The sequence below is a fragment of the Channa argus genome, chromosome 1 (assembly GCF_033026475.1).
Source record: "Channa argus isolate prfri chromosome 1, Channa argus male v1.0, whole genome shotgun sequence".
Lineage (NCBI taxonomy): Eukaryota > Metazoa > Chordata > Actinopteri > Anabantiformes > Channidae > Channa > Channa argus.
Window position 1 is genome coordinate 16,913,724 of NC_090197.1, and position 23,421 is coordinate 16,937,144.

The 23,421-nt window shown below is 39.4% G+C and overlaps 1 protein-coding gene across 1 annotated transcript in view; it reads left to right on the forward strand.

Moving 5' to 3' along the window:
- Positions 1–1,116: 1,116 nt before the first annotated feature.
- gabbr2 (gamma-aminobutyric acid (GABA) B receptor, 2) overlaps positions 1,117–23,421 on the forward strand; it is a 167,597-nt gene continuing 145,292 nt past the window's right edge. The window contains exon 1 of the mRNA XM_067503008.1: positions 1,117–2,199. Within this exon, the coding sequence (XP_067359109.1) occupies positions 1,885–2,199 (315 nt within the window). The 5' untranslated portion in view covers positions 1,117–1,884. The remainder of the gene's footprint in view (positions 2,200–23,421) is intronic.

The window sequence follows — 23,421 nt, forward strand, 5'->3', positions numbered from 1 at the left end:
CCATTTGTGCTTTCATCCATTTGCTTTTTAAATGAACCCTTTGACACTGTAATTGTGCATGTGATACAATTGTGTAGGTCAAACTGTAGGTGCCACTGTTGTGTAATAGAGTCACAGCTGATGACTTAAAAGGCTTTCATATTTTTCCCCCATGTGGAGAACAGTTATGCACTGGCAGCATTTTCTGTGCTCTTCCCACGCCTATTTAACAATACCTTGAATTGTGTTGCAAACTATTGCAATAATTGCCTGTTTTTTTAATCTTTGTGCTGCAGGAGAAAATACTTAATTTACATAGAAATGTGAACAAAACTGTATATACCCTGTCCTATGAAAGTGAAGGTAAGGGTCTATTACACATGTCAGCAGCAGCAGAGGCCAGGTTCAGTTATGAGTTATTAAGTGTATTCAGTACCATGGACAGTGCATGCACCGCACAACACTGTCTATGTCAATAGGGTGGATCTGTCCATGGTGCTGAAATTCTGTAGAATTCATGGTTAAATTGTGTTTTTCAAATATTGCCTGATTTTTTTTTTTATTGTGGAAGGAGTTAAATGATAATCAGCATAATCATTTGTATACAGGCTCTCCCAGCTCCACTTGCATGATTGAGCTAACTTCTGTGGTTGAAACAAACCTCTATATATGTCTAGTATATAGTAGCCAGCGGATTCTGGGGAATTTCTTTTCAAACATGAGTTGATAGATGAAAGATGTATATTTCCAGCAATTATGCCTTCACTTGCTTAAAACTACTTCCGGCAGTTACGGCTTTACTGAGAATCAAAGCCCCATGCTGCCTGTGGGAACAATCTCACCATCACGTATGAGTTACTAAAAATATACATCAAATAGCGTTTTTTTAATATATGATTGGTATGTGACGTACAACATAACAGAGCTATGCACATACATGCAGCACTGTATCTTTCAAGTAACCCGCATTCTGCATGTTCAAGACTCCATCTATAACATAAAGCTCATAAATCAACATTGGCTGTCAAGACGGTGGTGAGTCCTGCATAAAGCCCGTGCAGCCTTTCCACCAGGCTGTTATATCGCTCTCCTCCCCCTCCTCCCCCTCCTCTCCCTCCCTTGTTTCCTTTCCTCCTCCACATTCAGTGCTCCCTCTTGCGCGCACGGTGAGCAGCAGCAGCAGCAACGGCTTCAGCGCTTCTTTGACGCACCATCGGAGATGAGCATCCCAGTCCCCCAGGCTGTCAAGGCAGACGCTCTCGACATCTCCCTCTCGGACCTCTGCGGTCAAGTTTTCACCATCAAGTGTATTTGTTTTTAGTCTGTTTTCCATACCGTGCGTTGAATCATAATTTGTCAGATTCAACGCTGCGTTTTGGCAGGGATGCCCACAGTTGCCATCTCTTGGCCGGGATTTACTTCGGAGGTGATATATATATATATTTTTTCCGCAACGACTTGTCAACGGATGAATTAAATTCTGTTTATCCTTAGAGGGTCAGATACATGTTCTCGGGTCATTTTTAAGGACGTTTTACTGCTTCTAAGACAATTCTTCAAATTAAAGGCGAAAAAGAGGGTTGAATTGGGGGTTGAATTAGGAGCTGTTTTGACTGGAGATCGTTTGGATGACGGACACCGAGAGGCAGTAGCCCTCCTTCTACTACATAAATCTCTGCGCCCTTGGAATATTCTTGGACAGGCACTGTCAGAGAGTAGAAACATTTTACCAGTTTGCAGTCATAATCAGAGGACGAGTTTGCCCACTGCAGGGGCTGCTGCGGCTTTCTTGAAATACGGTTTCCTTGACGGTCGGGCGTCTGAGCATCCCGGACGAGCCCGAATTTGCCATGCCCAAACAGTGAGGATACGGTGGTATCTCATTTGGTCACCCTGCACAGTAGCATGGCTCTAGCCCGGAGGGACTGCAGCGGCTGGGAGATGCTCCTCCCGACGGGATGCCTGCTCCTCTCTGTTTTGCTATTTCACTCTGCACTGGCAAAGGTGTGCAACGACCGCACCAAACACGGACAGGACAACAGCTGGTTCACTAGGGATGGGGAAAACTTGCCCATCATGGTTCTTATGCCCATGAATGAGTCGGCCCTGATGAGCAGCATCAGCCAGGGGATCGAACCGGCGGTCCAACTGGCCATCCAGCACATACGGGAGTCCCGAAAGTACTCGTTCTCACTCATCACCAAAATCTACGACACCGAGGTAAACATACAGACAAAATTGTTTCACCAAGCTGGTGCTTGTTGGCTCAGGCGTGTTTAAATCAGTTGTATACGGCGCGCGCTCGTGCACGCACACGTGCACTTATAAGCGCGCATTTGCCCCGCAGCACACAGTGTGCGTCCAAGGGGAAACGCTGGATCTGTAATGTTTGGTATCTGCGCAGTCTCGTTGTTGATGAGCATATTTTCATTGCGCAAAAGTCAGCCTGCTTCCTAAAATGACAACACAGTGTCAGTGCATTTTTCTCATCGTCGTCTATATTATTGTTGTCGCTGCTCATTCATTGCTCATTTCAATGTATTCTGGCATTATAGGCTCGCTATCTACATTGAAAGTTTCAATGATTACCACAATCTTAGCAAGAACGACAAGGCTTCCAGACGATACAATCGCCGCTTTTTGCAGACACCCTACTGAATTTGAAATAAGATTCTACATTTGGTATTTTTATAATCACAATTTAAGGTGGACCTGACTTATTCTGGCTTTGAGCTATAAAACATTCAGTCACGAATCAGTGTATCTTTTAACGAATAAAGGGCTCGTTCTCATCGTGCCTGAAGATGGCAGTAATTGGATGTGCGATTACTTTAGACGTCTTACGCCATTGAAAGGAGCTGAATCTTACAGCTTTCAGGCTCCAAATTAAGCTGTTATTTGATAACAATAACAACAATAATATACCACTCAAGCTGAAGTCCTCTTGAAGTTTAGTCATTGCTAAACCTCTGCAAGCTCTGACTAAGGTGGATGTGTTCTCCACGTTTTGTTTACACTTGAATTATTTGAGTCAGACAACAGTCTTTATAGTGGCCTGCTAGGCCTTTGTGATTTACATGTTTAAAGATGCTGCAATATTAGGTTGCCATGTCAACATTTAAGGATGTCGATAGTTTGACAGATATGTTTTTACGTTTAAACTACAAGAAAATACCTTATGTTTGCTTTTCAGTACAGTATGTGCACAGGCGTGTGTTTATGTGAAAGAACACAAAGGTCTCTGTTAACAGAGGTAAGCCTTCACAGGTGGCATGCACTCAGACTCTGGGATTAATATGCTCTTATAAGGGTTATGATTCTTCTCCTATTCCCAGGGGATGAAAGAGGAGCTTGAAGGAAGAGGTCAGTGGGCCAGCCTGACATCTACCAGCTGAATGTCTGATAGTGATGCCAGGTTTCTAATAGTGGAAATCAATGGGAACTCATGAGAACAGTGTTATTTGATGACTTTGTGGTCAAATGCTAAACTCTATTACACTGTGACACTGCCAATCTTGTGGTATTTGACATTAGATTTGTATCTCTCCAGCAAAAAATTTGAGCTCCAATCATGCTTCAAAACAAAATGTTCCAGGCCTGCTCTGAACCTGCAACAAGAGCAACCTGGATTTGCTGAACACACACATGCTGAAATATCAACTCTCCAATCCTTTTACATTTTTTATAGTAGATGAATTGTGTTAATGAGGAACATTGGTCAGAGGTGGCCTGTTAGCCCTGGCTTTAATAACCCAAAGAAAAAAGTGCCCTGCCATCAACTTACAGTTTATTTACAAGCTACTGGAAATTATCTGGCACAGCTTTGCATGATTAAAGTCAACAAGGGACCACAGAAAAGTGCAGTGAACTGCAAATGGCAGTATATTACTTCAACACTGTTTTATATTTATTGAGAATAATAAAGTAACAAATGAAAGAAAGTCTTTTTTTCAGTAACACTTAAGACATGAGAAATGATTATTGTTTTTATGAGAGGAAATGGCCCAAAGTCTTTTGTGTTGCAATGCTCATGAGCATTTACAGATAGACAACACCTTTGCCCAGGAAAGTGTTATTGTGTTTTAGTGTTAATTACATTGGCTTTAAGGGCCAAGAGGTTAGAGATGGTTGTGTGATTAAGATTTTACCATACATGTGTTCATTATGCATTAATTGCCATAAATTCTCTTTCTTGCAAATGATTAAAAGTCACACATGCACATACATATGCACAGAGCTTTTCCACATACCACATGCTGATGTCAGAAAACAATACATGCATCAATGCTTTTGCACAGCTAGTAGCAGGCCAAGTGTGTGCCTGTGTGGTGTTTTGTACATGCGTGTGTATGTGCAGGCACTGGGATTTAGCCCGGCAGATGTAAGTAATCAGTCCCTGAGCAAAGGCTCTTTATCCCTTTATCCCCAGTCGTTAAAGCCATGGGTAGACTGAGCAGGCCCAGTCTCTTCCCTGATGGTGCAGAGCTGGGTGGTGGTGCTAATGATGGGAATGGTGAGGTACTGGGGGGCTGTTCCACAGCAAGAGGTCTAAGAGCTGAAGCTGAGTTGCTAGAATGGAATAAAGGACTGAAGAAACAGTTAGTGGAAATAAAACAGACATTCTGTTGTTCTGGAGCTCATATCTAATATGGGCTGGTGTGAATCTGGTCTGATCAGGTTTAGGAAGAAGTTTCCTTTATGTAGGCATTGTAGCAGGCTGTGGTGCAGATCCTGTGATGTTTCATTAAAATAGGCATTCTAGTAGGCCGAGACAATTGCAGAATATATTCTTGCTTTAAAGTTAGAGCATTTCAGGTAGAAAAGAAACAGTGTATATCAAACCTACTGGGAAGCTTAGAGCTAGAGCAGGAGGTCGTCCACCACCGCAGCTGTAGATGTATGAGTGTGGGTTTTAGTGTAACTGAGGACTGATACTGTAACTCTACAGGCTTAGACGAGCAACGCTTTAGAGAGGACAGCAAACACTGAATGAGAATGGAAGGGAGACGTTGGGAAGTGAGAACATTCTTGGCTAAGATACGCTAGATCACTGGCTTATAGGATGTGTAGGAGCCCCTTGAGAGAAGCCGCTCAAAGATCACTTTTTAGCAGTATAGTGACAGTCACAGTGACAGGCAATATATTTGAATTTTGTTCAAAGTTCAGTGTTCATCTGAGGACAGTCATATCAAACAATAGATAGAAATGTGCGTAAACTTCACAAATCAAACAGGCAAATGGAACAGGCAGTTAAATATATTGGGATTGCACTATTCACCCTTGTGGGGAAATTTTTTTTTATGAAGATGTGGTAACATAGCATAAAAAATTAAAATGTTCTGACTTATACCTTTTTTCTAAGTAGAGTATAATTGCAAAGTGACAAGATTAACAAAGATACCAAATTATATTCCTTATGTGTTGGTGTTATATTGTTTACAAACTAGGTGTAACTAATAAAATGTTGCAGTGCATGAATCTCTTCCTCCAGTCTTGTTACTACCCTGTTTCCAGTTAATCGCTGTACTTTACTCCAATTATGATGCTGCCACCACCCTGCTTCACTGTAGGGATGGTATTGGGCAGGTGATGAGCGGTGCCTAGTTTTCTCCAGACATAACATTTGGAATTGAGGCCAAACAGTTCAATCTTGATTTCATTAGACTTGAAAATCTTGTTCGTCACATTGTGAGTGTCCTTCAGGCAATTTTCCAAATGGGCTTTCATGTATTTTGCACTGAGGAAAGGTTTATCTGTCTATCCACTCTGTCATAAAGTCCAGATCAATCAATTTAATTTACCACAGGTGGATTCCAATCAGGGTGTAGAAACATCTCAGCAACGATCAAGAAAAATGAGAGGCACCTGAGATTAGTGTTGTTGCAAAAGGTCTGAATACTTAGACCAATGTGATATTTCAGTTTTTCCTTTTTCTTCCTAAAATTCAGTTTTTGCTTATTGGGGAACTAAGTATAGATTAATAACAAAAACATATTTTAACAATTGTAGTATAATGTTGCAACATAACAAAATTGAAAAAAGTGAAGAGGGGCTGAATGCTTTCTAAATGCACGGTATCTTCTGGAATGCATATGGGGCTGAGCAAAGTGGGACTTTTTTGTTGAACTTTGACAGACAAAATGATTACTAACAAAATTTTAGCATGCAGATACAGCTACCAACTAGGAATGTCCTGATATCGATATTAGTATCGGATATTTGGTTCAATACTGCCCTTTTGTACTCATACTTGTACTCAAATAACTTCTCTGATATTGCATTCAATACCCCATTAACCTCACATTTTTTAGAGCAGGTAGGCAGAGTTGGAAAACAACTCTGAGTCAATCAAATGTTATAGTTATATTCAAAATACACTCAGTATTTATAAAATAACAATAACAGCTCCTTAAATTCATGTAATGTTCTTTATGGAAATGTTCTTCTTTGCTATCTCTTGCTATTCCTATATTATGACAGTTATCACATTTTCTTTAAAGGAAACAGTCTACAATTGGAGATGCCCATATACAGTGAACATTGCGCAAATGGTTATTCATACCTGTCTGTCTTTACAGTACTATGGGCCTCATTAAACTATGTTAGCAGTGATTTATGTTTAGAGATACTGCACACTGATACAGTATCAGCTCTCTTCAGAGGGCTAAATGAAACACGTTACATTAGTGTGCGCGATGGTAAGCCTAAAACGACTGTACAGTAAGCTTGTTCACAGGAAGAAGAACTCCCTCCTGAGCATAAGTAAAAAATTCTGTCATTTTGTCAGAAGAATTTGTCATTTCTGTGAAAAGGCATTATTGTAATGGAGGTCAGGTTGCTGCTAAGCACACTGTAGGTCTTAAGTCAAAGTAAGCAGTTCCAGGGCTGTTGGTCTTTTTATGGTTGACAGAATTTTAGCAATGTGTAATTTTGTTGCTAGGGTAGGCTATTAAGCCATCTGACATTGAACAACTAAAGCAGTGCCTTTGGACATTTTTTATATCGGGTTCTCATATTGCATGCCACATATTATCTTAATATCAGGCCTCTGTTCAGCTCCATAGCGATGACCTATGGGGAGTCAACAAAGATTGCTCGTCACTTTTCCTGGGAGAGAGTGAATATGCATAGATAGTAGGGGAACACAGCCTGTGACAGTCTGGGTATTCTCTAGGCATACAGAAAGTGCTGAGTGTGGCTGTATCCACTGACCCGACACTGATAGTGGGGATCAATGTGCAACAGCTCTTCTCATAGAATGAACAGGATCTCAGGGGAGAATCAGGGAGGCGAGAGAGAAAGATGTGGCTATGAGATGGCGATCCCGGAATACGATTATATCATCTTCTGTTCAGGAAGAGGAAATGGCCAGCCTCTTAATTCTTATTGGATCATAATGTACTGCCATTTGCATTGTTTCTCTAGGGCTACATAGCCTAATGGCTATGTAGAAAAAAGCAATTACTGCATGCAATAAGGTATGCACATTAGATTAGTTAAAGGCTCCCAAGATCTGGAGTTGTTAGGTCAATACTGTCATAAACCTGGAAAAGGATATCATTGTGTTTACATAATTTTAATGTTTTTTGTAATGTGGTTCACACACAGTCAGAAACATAGGTCACTGTTTAATAAAGTTGCTAAATTTCAGCTCTAATTGCTGACCGAGTCAGACTTGAGGTGGCCTGCAGGGCCTGAGCATGATAACCAGAAAAATAAACGTTGCTGATAAAAGAGGATCTCCAATGTTCCCTGAAGCTGGACTTACAACAAATACACAATACTCACACAAGCACACATGTAATAAAGCCTAAATTGAACAAATTATGCTGAGTTAAAATCTATTATATTTCCTTTGAAATATACATTTGATTTTTTTATACCTTTAAACATTATATCAATTTTTTTCATGTGCTATCATCACTGATGTTTTATTGCATTTTATTTAAAAACAACATAACACATTCCTACGAGTGTCAAGTTTAAAACCAGTTGTTTCTGTGCCCAGTTCATGTTCACTAATTCTTTTCAACCACATTAGACATGAGCTCTTGACCACTCTTTCCTTTTAACCGCAAAGGTTAGCCTTAAGAGAAAAAAGCAAAGTTTGACTGCTACTTCTGTGGTACATTTCCTGACTTTTCCATGGGGCAATGTCTTCTTGCTAATGTGTTAACATCACAAATATTGATTGTAATATTGATATTCCAAACACTAATATTTAGTGAGTGTGCCGGGAATACATACAGTATGTTTTACCGAATCTCTGTTGTTTAGGGTGTCATTGCCATATTTCTGCAATATTCTCACCAACTGGAATCCAATTTAGCTTTGTGTTAGCACATTGAACTTAATAAAATACAGTTCTATTGTCAGCCTAGACTGTTTGTGGTGTCAGTTGAATCTGGCCAGCACTGTCACTTAATGCTAAAATTTTGATAATAGCAGTTCTATACTTAAATGCATCATACTTTAGTACCCGGCCAAAAAAGATTAAAACAGAATCCTGCCTTAAAGTAAGTATAATCTTAATTAAAGCCAGCCAAAAACCTTGTGTAGTGAAACCTTTAATGAATTCAGTTTGTCATAATTAATTAAGTTTCAAATGAATTTGTCATTGTCAGTTTTTAATCTCCCTTTCTTTGTGCCATTCTGTTGTGTTTTCCCACCAGATGCTATTATGGGACATCTGTTGGCATGCCCCCTCCTCATTCTTTTCCTTCTTTTCTCTAACTGCACTACCATTGGCATGCACAATGACTCCAAACGTGGTATCGGACTACTATTTACATTAAACAAGCAGTTGCTTTCTGATTTGCATGGCTTTACTCTGATGCTGAGGGAGGGACACCTCCCACATGATAGAAACACCCATGTGATAGAAACACTGTGGGAGGATGGATGAAGAGGTGGTGGTGCCAGAAAAATGTGGACTGTAGGAGAACAAGATAGCAGAGGTGTAGAGTAGAAAGATAAAGGTGAGACAGATAAACTGGAGTAAAAAACACTAGAAAACGCAACTTTAAAGTGGCAAATAACTACAGATGGAATGAAGGTTAAAATCTCCCATCTTTATTCAGTGCTGCCGAAAATATTGACAAGATGGCTGCTGCCATGTTGCCTGCAAGACTAAATCACTCTGTCTGGCTGCTGTTTCTGCTGGTGTATCTATAAAGCTGCCATTGATCTCCAGCCAAACCATTTGCACAGACAATTAGTGTATGTTTAGCCACTGCTGTAACTTGTTTTACTGGAAATTACTGAAAAATCACTCTGCCAGCTGTGGGATTCAGATGTGGAATTCTTTTAGTATTTAGTTTTGGTTAGAAAATGGTTTCAGAATGTGGCTTGAGATGTTGTTGACTGTTTTCTAAAATCGCTTGTCAGCAGATAAGATCCAGGACAGTGTGTTTGTGTGCTTATGGTTACCAACCCCAAGAGAGGTGCCCTGCCATTGCACACTTGGAGAATTTCCATCACTAAAAGGCTACATATGTTTGTGTGAGTTGGAGAGTCATGCAACAGAAAGAAAGAGAGGCTGTATGCGTTTCAAATATTTTATTGTTGCTTTTCTTAATGTTAAAAATTCAGCCCTTAAACGAAACAGCCTCTGAACTAGGACTTGCCATTACAGATGACATTTTTAAAAGATTACTTTTTTCTGATCAGTATCACCTTTGTCAACCATTATTTGTACTGTAATCCTTAAAATGTTACTCCCCACCCCCCAGTCTGTCGAGGTCTAGTCTTTTTATTCCTCACACACACAGACACACAGACACACATCAAATTTACCTCTCTGCCTCCCCGTGAGTGGACAGAAATGAAAGGATTATTGTGGAAAGGGTGTGCTGCTGTCATTAGAGATTGGGCAAATATTGTGTGCACGTTTCTGTCTGTCACTCTCATGGGGTCCAGCACAGAGCAATAAGTGGAGAGATTCTGTCCTTGTCAATCCTGTAATTACATTAAAGCTCATGTAATTCTTGGCCAAAAGAGAGGAGCCAACCATTGTCTCCTTCTTGGGATAAGATGTGTATGCACATTGCTAACCATGTGTATGGGAGGTACATGAGTGTGCATACTTATAAAGAATAAACATGCACAGTATGTGCTTTGCCCCACCGGTCAGTGACTTTGTCTTGCGTGTGTGTATGCATGCGTTTACATGATTCTGGCAGCATTCAATGTGTGTAGCATGTGTGCATCCTGTTCCCAGGGGTCAGTGCCACTAACCACTTGTTCCCACAGGGCAGCTTTGTTGTCATGGCCACAACTGGGATGTTTGGAGACTCAGGCAGGTGCCTCAAAAGAATAATGGCTTTTCATGGATTGTCTCTATTTTTGTCACACACACCTTTTGCTTTCTTTCTCACCTATAAGCTGCCACACAATTACTTACAACCAGCAACACACATACACACACATAGACCTTACAACATTAAAACAAACATGTATACACATTGTGGCTGGTCCCTAGAGAGCACGTCGCTTTGGAAAAAATTTACATTTACACAATTGTCACTTTTTCCATATTATATTAAGAAATTTTCTTCATTGATATAATATGTGTTACTCTTCAGAGGAACTGTTCCTAATGGTGTTACAATGGTGTTGGTGTTTTAATACCATTTATTAGGCAACCATATCCACACGCTGCTTTTGGTTATTGGTTTTATCAATATGTGTTCTCTCACTCTCTCTCTTTCTCTCTCTCTGTCTACACTGTATATAAACACAGATCAGGCATCAAAGTGGTTAGAGGAGTCGTATTGGAGTGCATTGTAATTATTTTAAATGAAGGAAATAGCCAAAAACTTTGAACCACTTCTTCTTATAAAGCACTCCAGTACAACTCCACTACCCACTTTGAACTCAATTACGAACACACAGTAGAATTATCTCCTTTCTGACAGTTTCAGCCTAAAAATTGAGAACTATCCTAAGGTAGAATTCACAGCCACTGTATCGGATTGCATTAAATTGCACAGGTGGTCATAGTGTTAGTTACATTTACAAATCTTACATCAACAGCTTCAGAGCTACTATACGGCTTGGTGAAATGTTCCAGAAGTATACACAGCAGTTAAGCTTGTAATGGAACACCCCCTTCCTCCACCTGCTGTTAAACAATTTAAGAATGCCATTAAACTATTGAACACTATGCTGGAAATAGAACCATTTATAACATAATGCAGTGATGAGTTCTTTGGATGTTTAGTAATATCTCTTTAAATGTTTATGAATTTCCACATTAAAAGAGCTATTCCGATACTTAAACTGCATTTTTATTAATAAAGATTTTATGTCGTATTTGGCATAATTGGGACATTGTGCACGACTATCACACACTTGCTCTTTCATAGGCTCTTGCTTTGCATGAGACGTTTTTGCCGGATAGCTGAACACTTCATTGCCAGTGCAGTTCCTCTGTCCTTCTCTAGAAAGAGATACTCAACTGAAGTGCTGATTATTTTTTTTCAATCACACTAATAAGGACTTTTATGGAGCACCTGTTGGAAGCCTTCACACTTATTTTACAGAAATAGACAACTAGATTACATACATTTAAGCAATATCCCTCTATGGGGTTATATTCACTGGTGTATTGCAGAAATTGCACATCATTTCAATGATCTGGCAGTTGTAATAAGGGAAATTCCAGCACACCTTTACAGCAATGTTAAATAATGACCACACAATATGCACGCATTCTCCCCCTCTCACTACAAGGCTGCTTGCACCTCTGTTAGTGTCTCTCCCTATCTAAAGAGTTGGGTTTCTATGATATGAGCGTGAAAGCATGCAGAATACATCTAGAAGTAGAAGTCAGTCATTAAAAATACCATAACCTTAAAGGATTAGCACAAATAGCAGTGCCTGTGATGCTGATATTATTGTTGTATTATTGTATTACTTCTCTGGATCCTCTGACAGGATGGTAAAAGTTTCCCCCAGATAACAGAGTTCCGACTAACGTTACAGTGATGCCCTTAATGTGAAATTTATAGAGGAGGTGTCTAATTCTTCAAATTCTAACCATGAGAAAGTGAAGTGGGCATCACCTTTGATAACTTTTCTGTTAATTTTCAAGTAAAGTTACATGGGTCTTATTAAAGCTCTGCTGCTGCACAGATCTTGTTCCAACATGCTGATCATCACTTTTGATGGTAAAATTGATAAACAAATCAAGACTCATCAGCTGTTGCTTTTGTTCTTGTGATTTAAATAAATCAATCAGATCTTTTACATCTGAATAGGACCTTTACAGCAAAAAGCAGTTGGACAATAAGACGTGCCAAAGTCAGTCGGCCGGTAATGTGTTTAAGCAGTGTTTGATAGCCTGTCTTCTGCTGTTTTGTACTCTAGGCTACATTTATTAATTCTACAGTATGTATATACTGAGCATCTTTGGCACAAACACTTTTAGAATGAATTAAATTTAGTCTGATCTAATTTTCAGGTTGTAGCTGCATATTGTGAACATCAACTGTTCTGCCACTGAAAACTGTTTTCAACCTACATATTCTTTTTCAATTTTGCTGCCACTGAAAACTGTCTGTTTTCCGCCTACATATTTTTAAATTTTAGTTATGTAGGTTATTTAGGAGGGGCAGCAGTGGCTCAGTTGGTAGAGTGGCCACCCACCGATCGGTTCATACCCCACTCTTCCCGACCACACGTTGAGGTGTCCCTGGACAAGACACTGAACCCCCAACAACCCATCCCCCTTCCCAGCCTAGCAGTGCCGGAACCCGCTGTAAAAACTGTGCCAAAACAACATGCGGACAAATGATCCGCTGTGGTGACCCTGAACTAACAGGATAAGCTGAAAGGACAAAAAAACAAAACAATGCAGGTTATTTAGGAAAATTGTGAGAGCAGGTGGCAGTCCGTACAGAACTGTGACAAACATGCAGGTGGCCAGTTTCCAAAGGTTGGAAGACTGCAGTATTACTTATAGTATTTAAATACATAACTTTATATATTTTGAGCATTTTTGGCACTTTGTGGTTTGGACATTATTTTTTTCTACTACTTGATGAGTCTGTAAAAAAATAACAGGGATTACTCACTATATATATAAGGTACATAAAGACAGCAAAAGAGGGGACGGATTCCTTAAGTTGGTGAAGTGCAACTCAATCTGTAAGAATAGGACAAGGTAAACCAGTAAGCTTGCAAGCAGGTTTCCTCAAAATGCATAACTCCCCAGTGTGTAAAGCATTTAAGAGGGGAATTGTCCCATTTTGAAAATCGAATTTCAGGCTCTGATCTCATGCTTTTATGCTCATCCAGCTGTATAGAAAAGTAACTCAGTTCATGTTTCGCTTCTCCTCTTTCAGTGTATGCCATTTCACTTTTGTACTTCTTAAAACATTGTAACCCTGTGTGTTTTCAAGAGTTTTAACTGACTCCACACTGACATGTACTGTACAACGGTTACGTTACATTGTGACCTTTTAAAAATGTTGCTGGTGCTGGGCTCTACATGTGTTCATGTGACAAACTGCAGCTCTTTGCACCAGTAATATCAGATACACATCAGACCTTTGTCTATTTCCTGCCTACTCGTAGTGACTACCACTTCCCCATCCGTGATTGCTGGGGCCGGAAAGCAGTTGGTGAGCTCATTGTGTGTCAAGATTGATAACAACAGACAGTATAATCGCAGATGTAACCAACACAGAAATATACAAAAACACTCCATTCCACACTCCCTAAGAGCACATATATGGTGACAGTGGTAAACACATCTGTCATGCCCATGCAATCACAAAGGGCTGTGGAATGGTGATAAGCGATAATTTGAAACCAAGCTCTGTCGGTGGATGAGTCCTAATCTTTCTGCTTGTGTGTATGTCTGTGTGTTTGAACATGTGTGTTTTCATGGCTGCAAACTGTAGCTGGATAGCAAAACAGATTTAAATTGTGCTTTATTGTATAACTGGCATAATGTTCTACCACTGAAAAATAAAACGTTACAGAGGAGCGAGGAGTGAGGTACATCTTGTTTTTAACAGTCCCCATGCTTTCTGGAAATTTCTGCATATCCACACTCAAATTACAACGAGCAGTATCTGCACCATAAATGATGCTCTCCACTGCTCCTACATGTTGTATTACCAAATCAATATTAGTTTGTTATATCTCTACGCAAACTTTGTTATAGACTACAGAGCAGGAATTGTACTTTTATCTGTAAAAAGTAATTAGTGTTGCTACATCTGTGTCAGATTGCAGCTGACAGATGGGTTGGAGTCCTGATTAGATAGACAAGCAGTTGCCTGTCTGATAAATGAACTGTAAAACAGAAGACATTTAATACCTTTAAGCACACGCGCTGGATCTCCTCGAAGGACTGTTGTATCTCGTGGTTATTCCTAAAATGCTTGATATGGGCTTGTTGGTCAACAAACCAAAAGCAGCTGCTATAAGCAAGAAACAGCTGCAACAAAACTGTTTGGAAATGGTGTGAAAAAAACTGATGTTAGATGCAGGGACTTATAAGTCAAGTGTTAGAAGAAGTTTTATTTTAATTGACATCAGGCAAAAAGCTAGGTAACAGTGTGTTTGATTTGGTGTTAAGCTGCAGCAGCATGCTTACAAATCTGGAAGAAATTTAGGGGGGATGCTTAGATGTGCTGTTAACATTTAAATAGACCAGAAGGAAAACCAAATCCACAGATAGGAGCTTCCCTCACTGTCCTCTCCTCTTTTCCTGTACACATTGGTGATACTGGGTTTTTTTCTGCACTTGGGGCTGACATTGATCAGCAGTCTGGAGCCACCTCATTATAAGTCTCTCGGGCCAATTTTATCAAAATAGATTTCTGCAAAATGCTGTCGGTTTTTGACATGTCACAAATAAATTACAGTCTCAAGAGGTGATAGGGTCCCGTGGTGCACATCGAAGGAGGCAAAGTATTTAGAAATTCATCCCTCATCACTTCAAGAGAATGAGTACAATTATGACACACTTTTTTTGACCGAGAGGATGTGGTTTCTTCCTCTGTCTCTTATTAGACAAAACTCCTCATGAGCACTTGAAATCCCTTTGAGTTTCTTAATATTTAGAGTAATTTGTACATTGTTGCTCTCTGAATCTGCATTAATTAAAGAAAATATGTTGGGGAACCAATTACATTATTAGTGCAATAACGGCCAAGTGTATAAACATCTTTTTACAGATTGTGCGTGTTACATGATCTCAAAAAAATCTTAAGCATCACAGCAAGATTCCAGTATTTGAAGCATTGTTTTTCTAACCCATGTAAGCAAGTTTTGTCTGACTTGTGCACATCAAAACACAACTCATTAATGCCCATTTTTATTGAAATCATTTCCAAAGACTTATTAAAACAGGAAATCTGGAAATCTTGGATCGTAATGGACAAGTTAAACAGAGACTAAGGGGATAAATTAAGTATAATCTAATAATCCTCATCTCAGACAGTCTTATCTGGTCCATAACACTATTTATATGATTAGATGTTCTTACCTCCATGCAGATTTCTTGCCTCAGTCCAAATGCCCTCAGTGTTTGCCAGAAAGCAGCTCCTCTGTTCATGTAGTTAACTTTGTGCACTGATTTCATATCTAAAAACAGGGTGATGACAAAATGCGTAGTTTATTCTTCATTTTCTGAAGCATCCAAGAATTATCCTTTTCTGTTTCACAAACATGAGCAGCATTTTGTCTTCAACTGCACCTAAATTCTATCAAGTCTTCTCATTACAATGTATTTTAGTTATTTATTTTCACCACATTTCTTTTCACCTTACGCTTTTTCCATGTTTCATGGCCACAGTGGGATGCTTGAGGAATACACTCCTGAGGTTTTCACCATTGCTGCCAAGAGATACTAGCTACATTTTCCTCTACTGGTCATCTTTTATTAAACCCTTACATTATGTCTGTAATTCCAAGGCAAAAGACTACCAAGGGACTCAATGTTGCCAGTTGTATTCAGTCACTGTACAAAATAGTTTAGATAAAGCAAACAAATCTTCAAGGTAACAGTATATTGAATTATTGCTGGGACATCGGTGAAGTGCAATTTATCTCTAAAATGGCAGCCTGTGTTTATGAAGAGACCCCCATTTTACAGCATTGCAAGCTTGTGCCTTCCGTGTATCACTCCTACTTTTTGTATTGTGATGGTTATTAGGCTTTTGTAAGCTTTTATTGCCTCTATTGTTGTCTGTGATTGATGTGCCAAATGAACAGGGAGTGCTTTTTGGGCTGCTGACACCCCAAGCTGTGAGAAGGAAGGATGCCTATCACGTTAATTCAATAGAAAGCAGTTGGACAGTGAGTAAGATTTCATTATCCCACGTAAAGCAGATAATTCCATGGGCCATCTGGACGGATGGAGGACATTACTCCTAAGATGTATTCATATCAACATTTATATTCGCATGGAGAAAGCTTTCACAACCCTGTGCTAATGTAATTGTAAACAAGCTGTCTATGGGCTGGTAAAGATCTGCCAACTGCGACGTAGTTTGTGTTGCAGGAGTTTTTAGAGTCTTAAGTTGTTTCGCATCAAGCATCTGCCAAACAACCCAAATGATACATTTAAATGTCCACTCCCTGCCAGGGATTTCAGTTCCATTTTGCAGACTTTAAAAAAAGCAAAACCAACTCTTGCCTGCACTGAGCTACAGTCCACGCTACTCCAATTAATACCCTTATTAGTATTCTGGAGGAACATTAGCAATTAGCATAACCATTAAAACCATAAGGACCTCCTGTGGGGGACAATTGAGAGGAAAAAAAAGAAAGAAAAGAGGCCAAAATGTATGTTTTAAGCTGTTTTTATGTGGCACTGTTAGTGCAATTGTTTTTGTACTTTTTGTCCTTGGCAGACGAAGGCTCCTGTAGCAATGCAATATCATCTAGTCTATGTAAATTGTGTAAACAGGGGACATCAATTATTACTGTTGAACATTTATTTATAAAGTTGGTAAACCTGAAAACTGTACCAGACACATCCATCTTGCATGCTGCTGACTGGATTAAGATAAACACAACTAATGACATTGATGCACATGTATCTGTTCGACATAATGCCCCAGCTGTGGTCACAGAACTTAACCCATACATATAAAGGTATGCAGACAAGTATGTTTTTGTGTGCTGAGAGACCATTCTCTCGATATTTAAACAAAAATAAGGCTCACAGTCCGGGGGATGTATGCATGAAAGGTAGCATACTAAACACATTTTCAGCACTAACGTGTTGTTGGATGTATTATATGGTAAATGGTCTGCACTTATATAGCGCTTTTCTACCTATTGGCACTCAAAGCGCTTTACACTGCTTCTTATTTACCCATTCACACTCACAATCACACACACACTCATACACCGATGGGGGAGCTGCTATGCAGCTGGCCAACACTCACCGGGAGCAACTAAGTTGGGGTTCAGTGTCTTGCTCAAGGACACTTGAAGACACTTCAACATGTGACCAGAGGAGCCGGGGATTGAACCAACAACTGTGAGATTGGTGGACCGCTCTACCTTCCTGCGCCACAGTCGCATATTAAAATAAACAAACATTCTTCATATTTACTAGATCAGGACTTTTAAGATGTATGAATCATTATACGTACATGGTCCATGGTGGTTGTTGGCAGCTTCCGTTTACATAAATATTATGTGTATGCCTCGACTCTGTGCTGCTCTCTGCTCTGTTGACTTGCTCTCACACGCAGGGGAGCTTCTATTGATTTCCAGACCTTCATGCCAGTTTCTTCAGCTCACTGAATCACATTTTCAGGGGTAGGCTTTCCATTGCTCATTGAAAGCAGCATCCCGTTTCTTTTTTCTGTGTATATATCCTAAAATGGGCATTTATCTGGCTCTTTTTAGGGACTTTTTCAAGTATTGTTTTTTAGGCTCAATGCGAATCTACATAGGTGGAAAACATGTTTTAATAGTTACAATTATAATTACAACCCCAATTCCAAAAAAGTTGAGAAGATGTGTAAAACATAAAAAAAGCATAATGCTATGATTTGCAAATTTCATCAACCCATATTTTATTCACAAAGAACATAAACAACATATCAGATGTTGAAACAGACATTTTACCATTTCATCAATCTCGCAGTTGTTGGTTCAATCCCTGGCTCCTCCGATCACATGTCAAAGTGTCGTTGAGCAAGACACTGAACCCCAACTTCGTTGCTCCCGCTTAGAGTTGGCCAGCTGCATAGCAGCTTCCCCATCGGTGTGTGTGTGATTGCAAGTGCGAATGGGTGAATAAGAAGCAGTGTAAAGTGCTTTGAGTGCAAAAGGTAGAAAAGCGCTATATAAGTGCAGACCATTTACCATTTACCATTTGTCTCATTCTTGTCTGATGCAGCATTGTAGCTTTTGGGCCTTTGTTGCTGGATTTTTCATTTTATGATGCTCTAAATGTTTGGTGAAAAGTCTGGACCGTAGGCGGGCCAGATCAGCACCCGGACTTCTTCTGCGAAGCCGGAAGAAGAGTTGTGATGGATGCAGTATGCGGTTTAGAATTGTCTTGCTGAAATATGCAAGGCCTTCCCTGAAAGAGACATTTTCTAAATGAGAGCATATGTTGCTCTAACACCTCTATGTACTTTTCAACATTGATGGTTCTTTTCCAGATGTGGAAGCTCCCCACACGATAGGCACTAATGCACCCCCATACCATCAGAGATGCAGGCTTTTACACTGTCTGCTGATAACAAGCTGGATGGTCCCTCTCATCTTTAGTCCACAGGACAACATGTCCATATTTTCCATAAAGAACTTCAAATTTTGATTAATCCGACCATAGAACAGTTTTCCATTTTGCGTCAGAACATTTTAAAGGAGCTTTGGCCCAGAGAACACGGCTATGTTTCTGGATCATGTTCACATATGGCTTTTTCTTTGCATGATACAGCTCTAACTTACATTTGTGGATTGCAAGCTGAACTGTGTTCACAGACAGTGATTTCTGGAAGTGTTCCTGAGCCCATGCAGTGATGTCCAGTAGAGAATCATGTCTGATTTTAATGCAGTGCTGTCTGAGGGTCCAAAGATTACACGGATCCAGTTTTGACCTTCAGCTTTGTTCCTTGCACACAGAGTTTCCTCCTGATTCTCTGAATCTTTTGATGGTATTATACACTATAGATGGAGGGATCTTCAAAGTCTTCACAATTTTACAAACACTTTTCTGAACTTGTTCCAAAATTTTTAGATGCAGTTTGTCAGAGATTGGTGAATCTCTGCCCATCTTTACTTTAGAGAAGCTGTGCCTCTATGAAATGCTCCTTTTATACCCAGTCATATTACTGACCTGGTGCCAATTAACCTAATTAGTTGTCTAATGCTCCACCAATTGTTTTTGATGTGCGGCAATTATTTTTTCCAGCCTTTTGTCGTATCTCTTCCAACTTTTTTGAGATGATTCAAAATGAGCTTATATTTTCCATGAAATGGTAAAATGTCTGTTTAAACATCTGATATGCTATTTATCTTCTATTGTGAATAAAATATGGGTGGATGAGATTTGCAAATTATTTTTCACCTCTTCCTGGCTTTTTTGAATTGGGGTTGTATATAATTACAATGTCTATTTAGTTTCAATTACAATTACAACAAATAGAAACAAACAAGCAATAGTAAATTAATATTTTCAATGAGAAATTATGTTATGCCTAAAACAAGTAGTAGTAGGCTTGCCATTTTATGTAGTTTGTGCATTTGGTATGAAGCATTATTAATTTGCCATAACAACACAAAGAAAGCAAACTTTGTGTCCAATCATGATTGTTAAAACAGTGATTAAAACGTTGCTGTGAAAAAGATAGAGTTTGCTTGCTTTTATCCCCCACTAACCCTGTCACTGGTGTTTCATTCATGGGCAAATCCATGTTGGCTTACTTGTTCCTCAAGGCAGAATGTGTGACAACAAGGGCAAAGTAGACTGCAGGGTCATGACCATTTTTTGATAGAGGGCAAATGTAAATGTCAGCAATGTCTGAAAAAGAAAGGTCTACTAGTTTCTAATGCTACATGGAATAAGCTGTGACAGATGGAAAATGTGTCTCAAGCTACATTTTATGTAGGCAAACCTGAGAGGAAGAAAGTAATAGTAGAAGGAAGACATCCTCATCATGTTTTCAAATCTGTTGTAACTATTGATTTCTTTGCTAATCTTCTATTGACAGAACTCTATTGACTAGTTTAAGAATCCATATGGGATCTCTGGTAGTGTTTAATAATGTTGATTACATAGATTAAAAAAACAATGGAAAAGATCTGGGAAAAAAAATGGATTGTAACACTGAATTTCAGAAGAATATTCAAATCCATACCTCCCCAGTCACCGATGAACTAGCATTCCCAAGTCTGGACACATTAGAAACTTTTTGCAGAAGTGTCCTGTGTTACATGTCACCTCCCACTACAACAAAAATGTTGGTGCCTGGTTAATTCATTTATTCATAAACGTAATTGAAATATTAACACAGCTGGTTAGTGTCTGGAGACATTCTGTCTTCAATACATCAGATTCCACTCAACTCACCAAGGAAATTTTGTTTTATTTATACATAGATTCCATGCCTCACATGATGATTCTCATGTTCAGTGGGAGTGTGTGTGTGTGTCACAAACACCCCTGGACAGTTTTTCACTTCAGTGGATATGCAAAAAATGTGTAGTACACATATATTTATTTTGTTTGTAAAGTATCAGCAGTCAGTTTAGGGGGGTACACTTAAATAAATTAGAATTTCAAAAATGGTCAGATTGTGGTGTAAACATAAAAGTAGGAGTAGGAGAGTAGCAGGAAAGAGCTAAGTAATAAGCAAAGAGAAAAAGACATCATGTGAAGAGAAAGAAAATGTGTGGGGAAGGAGGACAGATCAGCGACATTTGTACGATGGCTAGATGTGACAGGCATGAACACAACATAGCGTGTTTACCTCTTTTTAATAATGTGAAAGTGGTGCTGGAAAAAGGTTTGTGCAGTGGAAGTTGGACAGCAGCACAATACCGCATTCTCTGTTAATGGTATTATCTGCATAGATGTAGATGCACTTTTAAATTTATATTTCTGCATCAGTGTGTGCACCACTGTGTGAATTGCACACATATCCATCTACGTGTATCTATGTGTGGTTGTGTGCATATGCGTGCCGCCGCGATTGTCATTTGGGGTTTTTGGCTTGGGAATGAGAGGGAACATGACAAGTGTGCCAAGCTTGTTGTGGGGTGCTCTCAGACAGTCGGGGGGAAGAGGGCCTGCAGAGGATTGGGGGTGCTGGGAGGGCCATGTGCTGCTACTGTCACATGTCGCGCTTGGCACAGTGGTAGGCGGACGGCAGGCGGGCGAGGAAAACACCACCCACCGGCAACTGTGGGCGTGGGGGCTGGGTGAACAGGATGGCTGTTGAGCTGGCGCTTCTTCCCCAGGCTTTTTCAAAGAAAAAATAAAACCTAAACTGATAGAGCTGCCACTAACAATCAGAATAGTAGCGCACTCAGTTTGTGTGTCCTACATAGAAACAAAGAAAGAGATACTGTATGCATATGTATACAATGACATCGAGTGACAATTTTTTTTCATGCATCTACATAAGAATTCTCAATTAACTCTTTAAAATAGGACAATATACTTAGGCAATAACTTACTGATCATCCAGTGCACACCCTCTCAAGCTGGGTCAAATGAGAAGCATTTATTTTATGATGCTCTAAATGTTTTCGTCCAGGTAGTGTATTGCATCGTCATGTTCTGAAGCTACATCGATTTGACTTAATTGCTTGCTTGCCTTGTACCTCATTTGTAAGTCGCTTTGGATAAAAGCGTCTGCTAAATGACTAAATGTAAATGTAAATGTGACTGTGGACAGCGTGTTGTTGCAAAAATTCATCAGTTTGTGGTCATCTGGAGCTGGTTGGAGACCCCTTTTGCATTTTGCTCGATACTTCTTTCACATTATCCTGACTCACTCCTGCTTAAAATCATAAATCACAACGCAAGATGCCACCATAACCATGGCATTGATGGTGCAGCTATTTGGTGTCAAATGAAACCTTACATTTGCGATACATTTTTATAGATTTACATCTTCAGTGGGACTGAATGAGCTCTGACAGGCTAATAAGAAATATATTAAAAACACACACACACACACACACACAATCCTGATCCTATTACCCTTTCATGGATTAGTCCTGTCCACAGCGGGGCAAAGTGATAAAAGAGCAACAGTCTTTTCAGTGGAGCTGGATTGCGATCACACAATTTAACACAATTAAGTGGCATTTGAAATAACAATATCAAAGTGTAAAAAACAGTGAAACAATTAATTATTTTTAATTTAAGAAATTGTGAAAAACATTTTTTTCTGCGTTGGAATACACTGATCTTACTAATGACGAGACCATCTCGACAGAGGTGTGCATTTCTAAAAGATGTCTAATCACATCTAGATCAAGAGACACTTTAAGTAAGATCAAAGGAAATCAGACACATCTAGGCTCAGTGTGTCACAAAAAAGGGAGAATACATTTAATATGTAAATAAAATTTTTTCTGCATTTCAGATTTAAATCTATTATAAATAATGATCAAGAGAGCAACAGGAAGATATTAAGAAAATACAAATTAAGAAAGCAGAAAATAGGGCACCATTTAATCTCTAGAGGAAACATGGCTTTGTGTGTGTGCGTGTGTGTTCCTGCACTCTTGAACGTGTCAGTTTGATCAGAGCATGCAGTAACACACAGAAAGTTCCTATAGAAACACCTCATTTTTTATTATATACATAAACATGCAAACTTGCCACACAGCCTAAATTTTATTCAAGACCACTGTTTCCCCTCAACCTTTCATGCCTGCTGTTTGATCCTTGAGGAAACCATTCATCCACACCCCCACAGTTACAACATTCCTTGTTCCCTTTTTAATTTCTTCATACCCTTATTGCCACCCCACCCCGCCCGAGTCTGTATCACCAATAGCCACTCCTTGGTTGTGATGGATGTCTAATATGTGCAGTGTATGACAGTCTGTAGCAAATATTCTGTAGCCATGGGTGTCTGTATTTAAAGCCAGGGACCCTTGGGTTGTCATGTCATCGTATTATTGTCTATCAGACTGATTAACCCTTAAAAGGAAGCAACCCTTTCCATTGTGATGAAATGTTTCCATTACTCATTGGGTGTCATTTTGCAAGTATTCATTATTCAATATATATATATTTCAAAATATACTTCAAATTGCATTTAATGAAAATTCATGCCAACAGTTCACAGTTATTGCCATTAAAATGTTTTTGAGCGAGTCTCACTCTTCTAACCAATCAAACAATTTCAGTATTTTCTGCTTGATTTAGAATATTCTTTTTTTTTCTAGTTGACAAAGCATAGTAGAGTGTAGCAATGCACGGTACAGCAAGCAAAG